The 14,831-nt window shown below is 64.9% G+C and overlaps 2 protein-coding genes across 2 annotated transcripts in view; one reads left to right on the forward strand and one right to left on the reverse strand.

Annotated features, from left to right (window-relative positions):
* LOC132321081 (tenascin-X-like) overlaps window positions 1–2,366 on the forward strand; it is a 55,952-nt gene extending 53,586 nt beyond the window's left edge. The window contains 1 exon segment of the mRNA XM_059834675.1: window positions 2,215–2,366. Within this exon segment, the coding sequence (XP_059690658.1) occupies window positions 2,215–2,295 (81 nt within the window). The 3' untranslated portion in view covers window positions 2,296–2,366.
* A 735-nt stretch (window positions 2,367–3,101) lies between these two features.
* On the reverse strand, window positions 3,102–14,825 carry LOC132321082 (steroid 21-hydroxylase-like; the record flags this gene model as incomplete). The annotated part of the gene is given in 7 exon segments (XM_059834676.1): window positions 3,102–3,346; window positions 5,303–5,406; window positions 7,853–7,866; window positions 7,868–8,023; window positions 11,002–11,187; window positions 11,972–12,058; window positions 14,712–14,825. Coding segments are annotated over 7 exon segments (906 nt in total), but the record flags the coding sequence as incomplete, so codon positions are not given.
* Window positions 14,826–14,831: the final 6 nt, after the last annotated feature.

Genomic DNA, 14,831 nt, shown 5'->3' on the forward strand with positions numbered 1-14,831 from the left:
TTAATGGGCGCTATGGGGGGACATAATGGGGTCTATAGGGGCCATAGGGAGCCTATAGGGGCCAGGGGACCTATAGGGGGCCATAGGGGGTGACTAGAGTGGGGCTTATGGGGCCAGAGTGGGGTTAATGGGCGCTATGGGGGGACATAATGGGGTCTATAGGGGCCGTAGGGAGCCTATAGGGGCCAGGGGACCTATGGGGGCTGTAGGGGGTGAGTAGAAGGGGGCTGATGGGGCCAGAGTGGGGTTAATGGGGGCTGTACGGGGACATAAGGGGGTCTATAGGGGCCAGGGGACATATAGGGGGCCATAGGGGGTGACTAGAGTGGGGCTTATGGGGCCAGAGTGGGGTTAATGGGGGCTGTATGGGGACATAATGGGGTCTATAGGGGCCATAGGGAGCGTATAAGGACCAGGGGACCTATAGGAGGCCATAGGGGGTGACGAGAGTGGGGCTTATGGGGCCAGAGTGGGGTTAATGGGCGCTATGGGGGGACATAATGGGGTCTATAGGGGCCGTAGGGAGCGTATAAGGACCAGGGGACCTATAGGAGGCCATAGGGGGTGACGAGAGTGGGGCTTATGGGGCCAGAGTGGGGTTAATGGGCGCTATGGGGGGCATAATGGGGTCTATAGGGGCCGTAGGGAGCCTATAGGGGCCAAGGGACCTATAGAGGGCCATAGGGGATGAGTAGAGGGGGCTGAGGGGGCCAGAGTGGGGTTAATGGGGGCTACAGGGTGACATAATGGGGTCTATAGGGGCCAGGGGACCTATAGGAGGCCATAGGGGGTGACTAGAGTGGGGCTTATGGGGCCAGAGTGGGGTTAATGGGCGCTATGGGGGGACATAATGGGGTCTATAGGGGCCATAGGGAGCCTATAGGGGCCAGGGGACCTATAGGGGGCCATAGGGGGTGACTAGAGTGGGGCTTATGGGGCCAGAGTGGGGTTAATGGGCGCTATGGGGGGACATAATGGGGTCTATAGGGGCCGTAGGGAGCCTATAGGGGCCAGGGGACATATAGGGGGCCATAGGGGATGACTAGAGGGGGCTGAGGGGGCCAGAATGGGGTTAATGGGGGCTGTACGGGGACATAAGGGGGTCTATAGGGGCCAGGGGACATATAGGGGGCCATAGGGGGTGACTAGAGTGGGGCTTATGGGGCCAGAGTGGGGTTAATGGGGGCTGTATGGGGACATAATGGGGTCTATAGGGGCCATAGGGAGCGTATAAGGACCAGGGGACCTATAGGACGCCATAGGGGGTGACTAGAGTGGGGCTTATGGGGCCAGAGTGGGGTTAATGGGCACTATGGGGGGACATAATGGGGTCTATAGGGGCCGTAGGGAGCCTATAGGGCCCAGGGGACCTATAATGGGGTGTATAGGGGCCATAGGGGGCAACTGGAGGGGGCCAATGGGGCCAGAGCGCAGTTAATGGGAGCTGTCGGGAGCCATAATGAGGTCTATCGGGAGGATATAGGGTCCATAATGGACTCTATAGGGACAAAAGAGGGGACAATAAGGGCCACCGGGGCCCTAAAGTGGCCATAGAGGGGGGTCTATAGGGGAGCTATAGGGAGGCCTTTAGGGGCGTACAGGTGTCTGAAGGGGCCATGGGGGGGGCCTGTAGGGGCATACAGGCACCTATAGGACCTATACAGAGGTCTATAAGGGGCATAGAGAGGCCCTCGTGGCTATATGAACCACACAGGGGTCTTTATGGGTCGTAGGAGGGTTTACAAGGGCATACAGATGTTTATAGGGGGCACAGGGAGACCTATAGGGGCATACGGGGGGTCTATAGGGGACATGGGGGGTCCTATGGAGGTCACAATGGGGCTGTAGCGGCTAGAGGAAATTCTATAGGGGCTATGGGGGCGGATGTCCAATGGGGGGACCTATATGGGTACTATGGAGCACAGGATACCTATGGCACTGCCCACAGCAGCGGGTGCCTATGGGTGACTGAAGCCCCATGGGGGCCCTATGGGGGCTGCGTAGGCCACACAACCACGCACCCTATAGGCTCCATAGGGCCCAAGACCCTATAGAGGCCAGGCCCAGATCCCCTCTGCGGGCATGGAGTAGGATAGTAGGAGTGATAGGGCCTGGGGCAGGGGAGGGGGGGTCTCTAGGGGCCCTATAGGGATCTATAGGGTGCCTATAGGGTATCTATAGGGCCTGATGGACCCCCACCCCGGATCTCCCCAGGGCATCAACTGGTTTCCCTGGAAAGGCTTCGAGTTCTCCATCCCCTTCACCGAGATGAAGCTGCGGCCGCAACGCGACTGAGGGCACCCAGGGGTCCAGGCAGCACCCAGGGGTCCGGGTGGCACCCAGGGGTCCGGGTGGCACCCAGGAAAGAGGCGGGACTTGCGGGGGGTGGGGTCAGAGGTGAAGCTTTTATAGGGGGGTTGGGGGGTAATAAAAGCTGCCTGGAACCTCCTTCCCACCCGTGAACCCCGGCGTCCGGGGGGGGACCACCCAGGCATCGGGGGGGACCCAGACACCCACGGTGCAGGCAGTGGGCACCCATGGGTGCAGGCAGCGGGCAGCCCCAGGCACCCAGGGTGCAGGCAGGAGGAGGACCCAGACACCCACGGTGCAGGTGGTGGGCACCCATGGGTGCAGGCAGCGGGCAGCCCCAGGCACCCATGGTGCAGGCGGTGGGCACCCATGGGTGCAGGCAGTGGGCAGCCCCAGGCACCCAGGGGTGCAGGTGGTGGGCACCCATGGGTGCGGGCAGCCCCAGGCACCCACGGTGCAGGCGGTGGGCACCCATGGGTGCAGGCAGTGGGCACCCAGGGGTGCAGGCAGGAGGAGGACCCAGGCACCCACGGCGCAGGCGGTGGGCACCCATGGGTGCAGGCAGTGGGCAGCCCCAGGCACCCATGGTGCAGGCGGTGGGCACCCATGGGTGCAGGCAGGAGGAGGACCCAGGCACCCACGGCGCAGGCGGTGGGCACCCATGGGTGCAGGCAGTGGGCAGCCCCAGGCACCCATGGTGCAGGCGGTGGGCACCCACGGTGCAGGCGGTGGGCACCCATGGGTGCGGGCAGCCCCAGGCATCCCGGGCGGATCCTGGCACCCATGCTCGGTTAGGCGGGGGGCTGGCAGGGCACCATGCGGAGGCGGAAGGGTGGGCAGCGTAGGACGGTGCCCCCCGACACCTCCAGGGAGGGCAGGACCCCCGGGGCGGGGGGTTCCAGGCGGAATTCCCGCAGGATACAGCCCAGGAAGACAAAGAGCTCGGCCCGTGCCAGGCCCTCTCCCAGGCAGGATCGGGCCCCGCAGCCGAAGGGCACCAGCGCCCGCCAAGGAGCCCCCGGAGCCAGGAACCGCTCTGGGGGGGGGACAAGGGGGAGGTCAGGGCACCCAGGGGTCCGAGAGGGCACCCAGGGGTCCGGGAGGGCACCCAGGTGTTTGGGGAGGAAGCCACCCACCCAGGGGTCAGGGCACCCATGCGTTCGGGGTGGGACCCATCCCAAGGGAATTAGGGCACCCAGGATTCGGGCAGGGCACCCAGGCATCCGGGAGGGGACCCAGGCACCCAGGGAGGGGACCCATCCCAAGGGGATTATGGCACCCATGCACCCGGGAAGGGACCCAGGCATCCGGGGAGGAACCCACCCACCCAGGGGTCAGGGCACCCATGCGTTCGGGGTGGGACCCATCCCAGGGGGATTAGGGCACCCAGGATTCGGGCAGGGCACCCATGCACCCAGGAAGGGACCCAGGCGTTTGGGGAGGGGACCCAGGCGTTTGGGGAGGAACCCACCCACCCAGGGGTCAGGGCACCCATGCGTTCGGGGTGGGACCCATCCCAAGGGGATTAGGGCACCCAGGATTCGGACAGGGCACCCAGGCATCTGGGAGGGGACCCAGGCACCCGGGGAGGGGACCCATCTCAAGGGGATTATGGCACCCATGCATCTGGGAGGGGACCCAGGCACCCGGGGAGGGGACCCATCTCAAGGGGATTATGGCACCCATGCATCTGGGAGGGGACCCAGGCGTTTGGGGAGGAACCCACCCACACAGGGGTCAGGGCACCCATGCGTTCGGGGTGGGTCCATCCCAGGGGGATTAGGGCACCCAGGATTCGGACAGGGCACCCAGGCATCCGGGAGGGGACCCAGGCACCCAGGGAGGGGACCCATCCCAAGGGGATTATGGCACCCATGCACCCGGGAAGGGACCCAGGCATCCGGGGAGGAACCCACCCACCCAGGGGTCAGGGCACCCATGCGTTCGGGGTGGGACCCATCCCAGGGGGATTAGGGCACCCAGGATTCGGACAGGGCACCCAGGCATCCGGGAGGGGACCCAGGCACCCAGGGAGGGGACCCATCCCAAGGGGATTATGGCACCCATGCACCCGGGAAGGGACCCAGGCATCCGGGGAGGAACCCACCCACCCAGGGGTCAGGGCACCCATGCGTTCGGGGTGGGACCCATCCCAGGGGGATTAGGGCACCCAGGATTCGGACAGGGCACCCAGGCATCCGGGAGGGGACCCAGGCACCCAGAGAGGGGACCCATCCCAAGGGGATTATGGCACCCATGCATCTGGGAGGGGACCCAGGCACCCGGGGAGGAACCCACCCACCCAGGGGTCAGGGCACCCATGCGTTCGGGGTGGGACCCATCCCAGGGGGATTAGGGCACCCAGGATTCGGACAGGGCACCCAGGCATCCGGGAGGGGACCCAGGCACCCAGGGAGGGGACCCATCCCAAGGGGATTATGGCACCCATGCACCCGGGAAGGGACCCAGGCATCCGGGGAGGAACCCACCCACCCAGGGGTCAGGGCACCCATGCGTTCGGGGTGGGACCCATCCCAGGGGGATTAGGGCACCCAGGATTCGGACAGGGCACCCAGGCATCCGGGAGGGGACCCAGGCACCCAGAGAGGGGACCCATCCCAAGGGGATTATGGCACCCATGCATCTGGGAGGGGACCCAGGCACCCGGGGAGGAACCCACCCACCCAGGGGTCAGGGCACCCATGCGTTCGGGGTGGGACCCATCCCAGGGGGATTAGGGCACCCAGGATTCGGACAGGGCACCCAGGCATCTGGGAGGGGACCCAGGCACCCGGGGAGGGGACCCATCTCAAGGGGATTATGGCACCCATGCATCTGGGAGGGGACCCAGGTGTTTGGGGAGGAACCCACCCACACAGGGGTCAGGGCACCCATGCGTTCGGGGTGGGTCCATCCCAAGGGGATTAGGGCACCCAGGATTCGGACAGGGCACCCATGCGCCCGGGAAGGGGACCCCGGTGTCGGGGCGTACCGGGCAGGAAGGCCTCGGGGTGCTGCCAGGTGTCGGGGTCCTGGTGGGCAGCCAGGAGGTTGGGGACCAGGATGGAGCCGGCCGGCACTGGGACGCCCCCGATGCTGGGAGGGGACAGGGGGGTGCTGGGATGTACTGGGAGCTGCTGGGCTCTGCTGCTGTCTACTGGGATCTTCTGGGCTCTACTGGGGCTCTCTGGGCTCTACTGGGGGTCTACTGGGGTCTGCTGGAGCCATACTGGGACCTGCTGGGCTCTACTGGGACCTGCTGGGATCTTCTGGGCTCTACTGGGGGTCTATTGGGGTCTACTGGAGCCATACTGGGACCTGCTGGGGTCTACTGGCACCTGCTGGGATCTTCCGGGCTCTACTGGGACTCTCTGGGGTCTACTGGGGTCTGCTGGGGTCTGCTGGGGCCATACTGGGACCTGATGGGGCCTTCTGGGCTCTACTGGGACCTGCCGTGGTCTACTGGGACCTGCTGGGATCTTCCGGGCTCTACTGAGGCTCTCTGGGGTCTACTGGGGGTCTACTGGGGTCTGCTGGAGCCATACTGGGGTCTGCTGGGGTCTACTGGGACCTGCTGGGATCTTCCGGGCTCTACTGGGACTCTCTGGGCTCTACTGGGGGTCTACTGGGGCCATACTGGGACCTGATGGGGCCTTCTGGGGTCTACTGGGACCTGCTGGGATCCTCTGGGCTCTACTGAGGCTCTCTGGGGTCTACTGGGGGTCTACTGGGGTCTGCTGGAGCCATACTGGGACCTGCTGGGCTCTACTGGGACCTGCTGGGATCTTCCGGGCTCTACTGGGATCTTCCGGGCTCTACTGGGACTCTCTGGGCTCTACTGGGGGTCTACTGGGGCCATACTGGGGCCATACTGGGACCTGATGGGGCCTTCTGGGCTCTACTGGGACCTGCCGTGGTCTACTGGGACCTGCTGGGATCTTCCGGGCTCTACTGAGGCTCTCTGGGGTCTACTGGGGGTCTACTGGGGTCTGCTGGAGCCATACTGGGGTCTGCTGGGGTCTACTGGGACCTGCTGGGATCTTCCGGGCTCTACTGGGACTCTCTGGGCTCTACTGGGGGTCTACTGGGGCCATACTGGGACCTGATGGGGCCTTCTGGGCTCTACTGGGACCAGCCGTGGTCTACTGGGACCTGCTGGGATCCTCTGGGCTCTACTGAGGCTCTCTGGGGTCTACTGGGGGTCTACTGGGGCCATACTGGGACCTGATGGGGCCTTCTGGGCTCTGGGACCTGCTGTGGTCTACTGGGACCTGCTGGGATCCTCTGGGCTCTACTGGGAGTCTACTGGGGTCTGCTGGGGCCATACTGGGACCTGCTGGGGTCTACTGGGACCTGCTGGGATCTTCTGGGCTCTACTGGGACTCTCCGGGGTCTACTGGGGGTCTACTGGGGTCTGCTGGAGCCATACTGGGACCTACTGGGATCCTCTGGGCTCTACTGAGGCTCTCTGGGGTCTACTGGGGGTCTACTGGGGTCTGCTGGAGCCATACTGGGACCTGCTGGGGCCTTCTGGGCTCTACTGGGACTTACTGGGGCCTGCTGGGGTCTACTGGGGGCTGCCAGAATCTACTGGGCCCTTGAGCTGGGACCTACTGGGACCTCCTTGAGCATACTGGGCCCTACTGGGGTCTACTGGGGCCTGCTGAGGTCTACTGGGGGATACTGGGATATACTGGGTCCTACTGGGATCTACTGGGACCCTCTGGGCCCTGTTGGGGCCTACTGGGACTTCCTGAGCTCTACTGGGCCCTACTGGGACCTGCTGGGGCCTACTGGGACCTTCTTCAGCCTATGGGGGCCTACTGCAGTCTATTGGGGTTTACTGGTGTCTACTGGGAGTTACTGGGATGTACTGGAGTCTACTGGGGCCTGCTGAGACCTGCTGGGACCTGCTGGGGTCCACTGGGCTCTGCTGGGGTCTACTGGGATCTGCTGGGGTCTACTGGGACCTCCTGGGGCCGACGCGGGTCTACTGCAGTGTACTGGGGTCTACTGGGACATACTGGGCTCTGCTGGGACCTGCTGGGATCTTAGGGGGTCTACTGGGGCCCTACTGGGACGTACTGGGTTCTGCTGGAGCTTACTGGGCCTGCTGGGATATACTGGGGCTTACTGGGGTCTACTGGGATGTACTGGGCTCTGCTGAGGCTGCTGGGACCTACTGGGGTCTACTGGGACCTGCTGGGGACTAACTGGGGTGTACTGGGCCCTCCTGGGACTTACTTGGGTCTATTGGGGGTCTACTGGGGCGCTACTGGGGCTGCCCAGTGGTACCCTACTGGTCTATAGTGGTTTATGCTGGTTTGTTCTAGTCCGTATTGGCGTGTACTGGTCCATACAGGTTCATACTGGTCCATACTGGTCTAAGCTGGTGCAAAACACTGAGACACATGGGTGCACAGCGCTGCGAATGGATGCCCACTGGTTCCTACTGGTCTATAGTGGTTCATGCTGGTTCATACTAGTACACGCTCATCTATACTGGGCCGTGCTGGTCCATACTGGTTCCTACTGGCCGTACCTGGTGGGGCGGCGGGGCGCAGTGGGGCAGGGCCAGGGGGGCGGGGGGCCGGAGGCGGAGGGTCTCGGTGACGGTGGCGTGGAGGAGGGGCAGGCGGCCGGTGTCCCCCGCTTGGGGTGTCCCAGTGGGACCCAGTTCCCGCCACAGCTCCGCCCGCAGCCGTTCCTGCAGCTGGGGACACGCGGGGCACACGCGTGTCACACGCGTGTGGAGCCGCCTCCTGGGGCGACGTGTGTGTCACTGGGCGTGGGGGGGGGGGGTGTCCCACCCCGGGGGTGGCACCCGGTGCCAACGGGGGGACATAAAGGGGACCAAGGAGCCACGTGGGGACATGGACATGGATGTGACATGGGTGTGACACGCGTGTGGCACCTCAGGGCGGTGCAGGGGGACGGTGATGGCCACGGGAGGGAGACAAGGGGGACACATAGGACATGGGTGGGGCATGGGACCCCCTGGGGACACGTGTGGGGATGCCACACCCCTTCGGGGACATGTGTGGGGATGTGGACATGGCTGTGACACGCGTGTGGCACCTTGGGGCAGTGCAAGGGGATGGTGCTGGTCATGGTGAGGGGGACACCGGGGGACATGTGGGACACGGGTGGGGACATGGGACCCCCCGGGGACACATGTGGGGACCTAGGGACACACGTGGGGACAGGGACACGGCAGTGACACGCGTGTGGCACCTCAAGGTGGAGCAGGGGGATGGCGATGGCCATGGGGAGGGGGCCAAAGGGGACACAGATGACACGTGTGGGGACATGGGACCCCCCGGGACACACACGGGGACCTGGGGACACACGTGGGGACACGGACACGGCGGTGACACGCGTGTGGCACCTCGGGGTGGAGCAGGGGATGGCGATGGCCATGGGGAGGGGGCCAAAGGGGACACAGACGACACATGTGGGGACATGGGACCCCCCGGAGACACACGTGGGGACATGGGGACACACGTGGGGACATGGACACAGTGGTGACACGCGTGTGGCACCTCGGGGTGGAGCAGGGGGATGGAAATGGCCATGGGGAGGGGGCCAAAGGGGACACAGATGACACATGTGGGGATATGGGACCCCCCGGAGACACACGTGGGGACCTGGGGACACACGTGGGGCCACGGACACGGCAGTGACACGCGTGTGGCACCTCGGGGTGGAGCAGGGGGATGGCGATGGCCATGGGGAGGGGGTCGGTGGGGACACAGATGACACGTGTGGGGACATGGGACCCCCCGGAGACATATGTGGGGACATGGACACGGCAGTGACACGCGTGTGGCACCTCGAGGTGGAGCAGGGGGATGGCGATGGCCATGGGGAGGGGGCTGGTGGGGACACAGACGACACATGTGGGAACATGGGACCCCCCGGGGACACACGCGGGGACCTGGGGACACACGTGGGGCCACGGACATGGCAGTGACACGCGTGTGGCACCTCGGGGCGGTGCAGGGGGATGGCGATGGCCATGGGGAGGGGGCCAAAGGGGACACAGATGACACGTGTGGGGACATGGGACCCCCCGGGGACACATGTTGGGACCTGGGGACACACGTGGGGACAGGGACACGGCGTGACACGCGTGTGGCACCTCGGGGCGGTGCAGGGGGATGGCGATGGCCATGGGGAGGGGGCCAAAGGGGACACAGATGACACATGTGGGGACATGGGACCCCCCGGAGACACACGTGGGGACCTGGGGACACACGTGGGGACACGGACACGGCAGTGACACGCGTGTGGCACCTCGGGGTGGAGCAGGGGGATGGAAATGGCCATGGGGAGGGGGCCAAAGGGGACACAGATGACACATGTGGGAACATGGGACCCCCCGGAGACACATGTGGGGACCTGGGGACACACGTGGGGCCACGGACACGGCAGTGACACGCGTGTGGCACCTCGGGGTGGAGCAGGGGGATGGCGATGGCCATGGGGAGGGGGTCGGTGGGGACACAGATGACACATGTGGGAACATGGGACCCCCCGGAGACACATGTGGGGACCTGGGGACACACGTGGGGACAGGGACACGGCAGTGACACGCGTGTGGCACCTCGAGGTGGAGCAGGGGGATGGCGATGGCCATGGGGAGGGGGTCGGTGGGGACACAGATGACACATGTGGGAACATGGGACCCCCCGGAGACACATGTGGGGACCTGGGGACACACGTGGGGACAGGGACACGGCAGTGACACGCGTGTGGCACCTCGGGGTGGAGCAGGGGGATGGCGATGGCCATGGGGAGGGGGCCAAAGGGGACACAGATGACACATGTGGGGACATGGGACCCCCCAGAGACACACGTGGGGACCTGGGGACACACGTGGGGACACGGAAACGGCGGTGACACGCGTGTGGCACCTCGGGGTGGAGCAGGGGGATGGAAATGGCCATGGGGAGGGGGCCAAAGGGGACACAGATGACACATGTGGGAACATGGGACCCCCCGGAGACACATGTGGGGACCTGGGGACACACGTGGGGCCACGGACACGGCAGTGACACGCGTGTGGCACCTCGGGGTGGAGCAGGGGGATGGAGATGGCCATGGGGAGGGGACCAAAGGGGACACAGATGACACATGTGGGGACATGGGACCCCCCGGAGACACACGTGGGGACCTGGGGACACACGTGGGGACAGGGACACGGCGGTGACACGCGTGTGGCACCTCGGGGTGGAGCAGGGGGATGGCGATGGCCATGGGGAGGGGGTCGGTGGGGACACAGATGACACGTGTGGGGACATGGGACCCCCCGGGGACACACGTGGGGACCTGGGGACACACGTGGGGACAGGGACACGGCGGTGACACGCGTGTGGCACCTCGGGGCGGTGCAGGGGGATGGCGATGGCCATGGGGAGGGGGCCGGTGGGGACACAGACAACACATGTGGGGACATGGGACCCCCCGGGGACACATGTGGGGACCTGGGGACACACGTGGGGACACGGACACGGCAATGACACGCGTGTGGCACCTCGGGGTGGAGCAGGGGGATGGCGATGGCCATGGGGAGGGGGTCGGTGGGGACACAGATGACACGTGTGGGGACATGGGACCCCCCGGAGACACATGTGGGGACCTGGGGACACACGTGGGGACAGCGACACGGCAGTGACACGCGTGTGGCACCTCGGGGCGGTGCAGCAGGAAGGCGACGGCCCAGGTCAGGGCGGCGGCTGTGGTCTCGGTGCCCCCGATGAAGAGGTCAACCAGGGCCATGTGGAGGCGGGGGGGGCTCAGGGGACCCCCCCGCACACCGGGGTCCCTGCCCTGCAGCGCCCCCAGAACCGTGTCCCCTGGGGGGGACGGGCACTCCTGGGGGGGACACGTGTCATTGCCTCCCGGCCACCTGGGTGTCATGTGTGTCCCCCCCCATGCCTGGGTCCCCCCCATACACCTGGGTGCCCTCCCCCACCTGGGTGCCCCCCCCCAACCTGGGTGTCCCCCCGCCCCAATCTGGGTGTGTGTGTCCCCCCGGGTGCCCCCCCCACCTGAGTGTCCCCCCAACCTGGGTGTGTCCCCCCCAACCTGGGTCCCCCCCCCACCTGGGTGTCCCCCCGCTACGCCTGGGTGCCCCCCCCATCCTGGGTGTCCCCCCCCCCACCTGGGTGCCCCCTGCCAACCTGGGTGCCCCCCCCCCCCCACCTGGGTGTCCCCCCCACCCTGGGTGCCCCCCCCCCACCTGGGTGCCCCCCCCAACCTGGGTGTCACCCCCCCCACCCTGGGTGTCCCCCCCCTACGCCTGGGTTCCCCCCCCATCCTGGGTGTCCCCCCCCAACCTGGGTGCCCCCCCCCCACACCTGGGTGTCCCCCCCCCACCTGGGTGCCCCCTGCCAACCTGGGTGCCCCCCCCCCCACCTGGGTGTCCCCCCCACCCTGGGTGCCCCCCCCCCACCTGGGTGTCCCCCCCCCAAACTGGGTGTCACCCCCCCCTACGCCTGGGTGCCCCCCCCAACCTGGGTGTCCCCCCCACCCCCGGGTGTCCCCCCCCCACCTTGGGTGCCCCCTCCCCACCTGGGTGCCCCCCCCCCCCCCGGGTGTCCCCCCAACCTGGGTGCCCCCCCCCACCTGGGTGCCCCCCCCCATGTCCCCCCCCAACCTCGTGCCGCCGGATCTGGGTCTCCACGAAGGCGTCGCGATGCCCCACGAGGCGCAGCAGCTCCCGCAGCCCCGGGTTGGGCAGGACCTGGGACGTATGGATCCCATAGGGCCCCCCCCCCCCCATAGCACCTCTCCCGACCCATATAGACACTGGAACCCCCCTATAGATCATCCCAGCCCCATAAAAACCCCATAACTGCCCCTCCCAGCCCCACACAGCCCTCCAACCCCATATAGAACACCCAGCACCATATAGATCCTATACCCCCCCGCCCCTCCCACACCTTATACATCCTCCCCAAGCCCATATAAGCACCTCCCCAGCCCCATATAGACACTGGAACCCCCCTATAGATCATCCCAGCCCCATAAAAACCCCATAACTGCCCCTCCCAGCCCCACACAGCCCTCCAACCCCATATAGAACACCCAGCACCATATAGATCCTATACCCCCCCCGCCCCTCCCACACCTTATACATCCTCCCCAAGCCCATATAAGCACCTCCCCAGCCCCATATAGACACTGGAACCCCCCTATAGATCATCCCAGCCCCATAAAAACCCCATAACTGCCCCTCCCAGCCCCACACAGCCCTCCAACCCCATATAGAACACCCAGCACCATATAGATCCTATACCCCCCCGCCCCTCCCACACCTTATACATCCTCCCCAACCCCATATAAGCACCTCCCCAGCCCCATATAGACACTGGAACCCCCCCATAGATCATCCCAGCCCCATAAAAACCCCATAACTGCCCCTCCCAGCCCCACACAGCCCTCCAACCCCATATAGAACACCCAGCACCATATAGATCCTATACCCCCCCGCCCCTCCCACACCTTATACATCCTCCCCAACCCCATATAAGCACCTCCCCAGCCCCATATAGACACTGGAACCCCCCCATAGATCATCCCAGCCCCATAAAAACCCCATAACTGCCCCTCCCAGCCCCACACAGCCCTCCAACCCCATATAGAACACCCAGCACCATATAGATCCTATACCCCCCCGCCCCTCCCACACCTTATACATCCTCCCCAACCCCATATAAGCACCTCCCCAGCCCCATATAGACACTGGAACCCCCCCATAGATCATCCCAGCCCCATAAAAACCCCATAACTGCCCCTCCAGCCCCACACAGCCCTCCAACCCCATATAGAACACCCAGCTCCATATAGATCCTATACCCCCCACCCCTCCCACACCTTATACGTCCTCCCCAAGCCCATATAAGCGCCTCCCCAGCCCCATATAGACCCTATAAGAGCCTCCCAGCCCCATGTAGACCCTATAGGACTCCTCCCCAGTCATATAGTCCCTCCCCAGCCCCATATAGACCCTCTAACACCCTCCCAGCCCCATATAATCCCTATAAGACCCCCTCCCAGGGCCATATAGCCCCTCCCCAGCCCCATATAGACTCCTCCAAGGCCCCATAGATCCTAGAAATCCTCTCCCCAGTCCCATATAAACCCCATAACACCCCTCCCAGCCCCATATAGACCCTATAGCACCCTCCCAGCCCCATATAGACCCTATAACACCCTCCCAGCCCCATATAGATCAAATAACCTCCCTCTCCCAGGGCCATATAGTCCCTCCCTAGTCCCATATAGACCGCTCCAATGCCCACAAAGCTTCTAGAAACCCTCTCCCCAGCCCCATATAGACCCTATAACACCCTCCCAGCCCCATATAGCCCCTATAACCCGCTGTCCCAGCCCCACATACCCTCCCCCAACCCATATACCCCCCCCAGGGCCATATAGCCCCTAGAACACCCCTCCCAGGGCCATATAGCGCCTCCTTGTCCCATATAGATTCCTCCAAGGCCCATATATGATCCTAGAAGCCGTCTCCCCAGCCCCATAGAGACCCTATAACATACCCCAGCCCCACATACCCCACCCCCTGGCCAAAAACCCCCTATAACGCCCCTCCCAGCCCCATATAGCGCCTATACCACCCCCTCCCGGGGCCATACAGCCCCTCTCAGTCCCTTATAGACCCCTCCAAGACCCACATAGGGCCTACAAACCCTCTCCCCAGCCCCATAGAGACCCTATAACATACCCCAGCCCCACATACCCCACCCCCAGGGCCAAAAACCCCCTATAACGCCCCTCCCAGCCCCATATAGCGCCTATACCACCCCCTCCCGGGGCCATACAGCCCCTCTCAGTCCCTTATAGACCCCTCCAAGACCCACATAGGGCCTACAAACCCTCTCCCCAGCCCATAGAGACCCTATAACATACCCCAGCCCCACATACCCCACCCCCTGGGCCAAAACCCCCCTATAACGCCCCTCCCAGCCCCATATAGCGCCTATACCACCCCCTCCCGGGGCCATACAGCCCCTCTCAGTCCCTTATAGACCCCTCCAAGACCCACATAGGGCCTACAAACCCTCTCCCCAGCCCCATAGAGACCCTATAACATACCCCAGCCCCACATACCCCACCCCCAGGGCCAAAACCCCCTATAACGCCCCTCCCAGCCCCATATAGCGCCTATACCACCCCCTCCCGGGGCCATACAGCCCCTCTCAGTCCCTTATAGACCCTTCCAAGACCCACATAGGGCCTATAAACCCTCTCCCCAGCCCATAGAGACCCTATAACCCCCCCCTTCCCAGCCCCATATACCCCCCCCCAAGCCCCATATGACCCCCCCACCGGGCCATATAGGCCCTATAGGGCCCGGCCCCCCCGGTGGGGCTCACCCGCAGCGCCGGGAGCAGGTCGAGGGCGCGGACGCTGGTTCTGCCCCACACCTCCAGTAGCTCCACCACGCAGCAGGTGAAGGCCCTGACCTCCGCCTCGGGGGGCAGCTGGGGGGGCCC

This window comes from Gavia stellata, unplaced genomic scaffold, assembly GCF_030936135.1.
Source record: "Gavia stellata isolate bGavSte3 unplaced genomic scaffold, bGavSte3.hap2 HAP2_SCAFFOLD_398, whole genome shotgun sequence".
Lineage (NCBI taxonomy): Eukaryota > Metazoa > Chordata > Aves > Gaviiformes > Gaviidae > Gavia > Gavia stellata.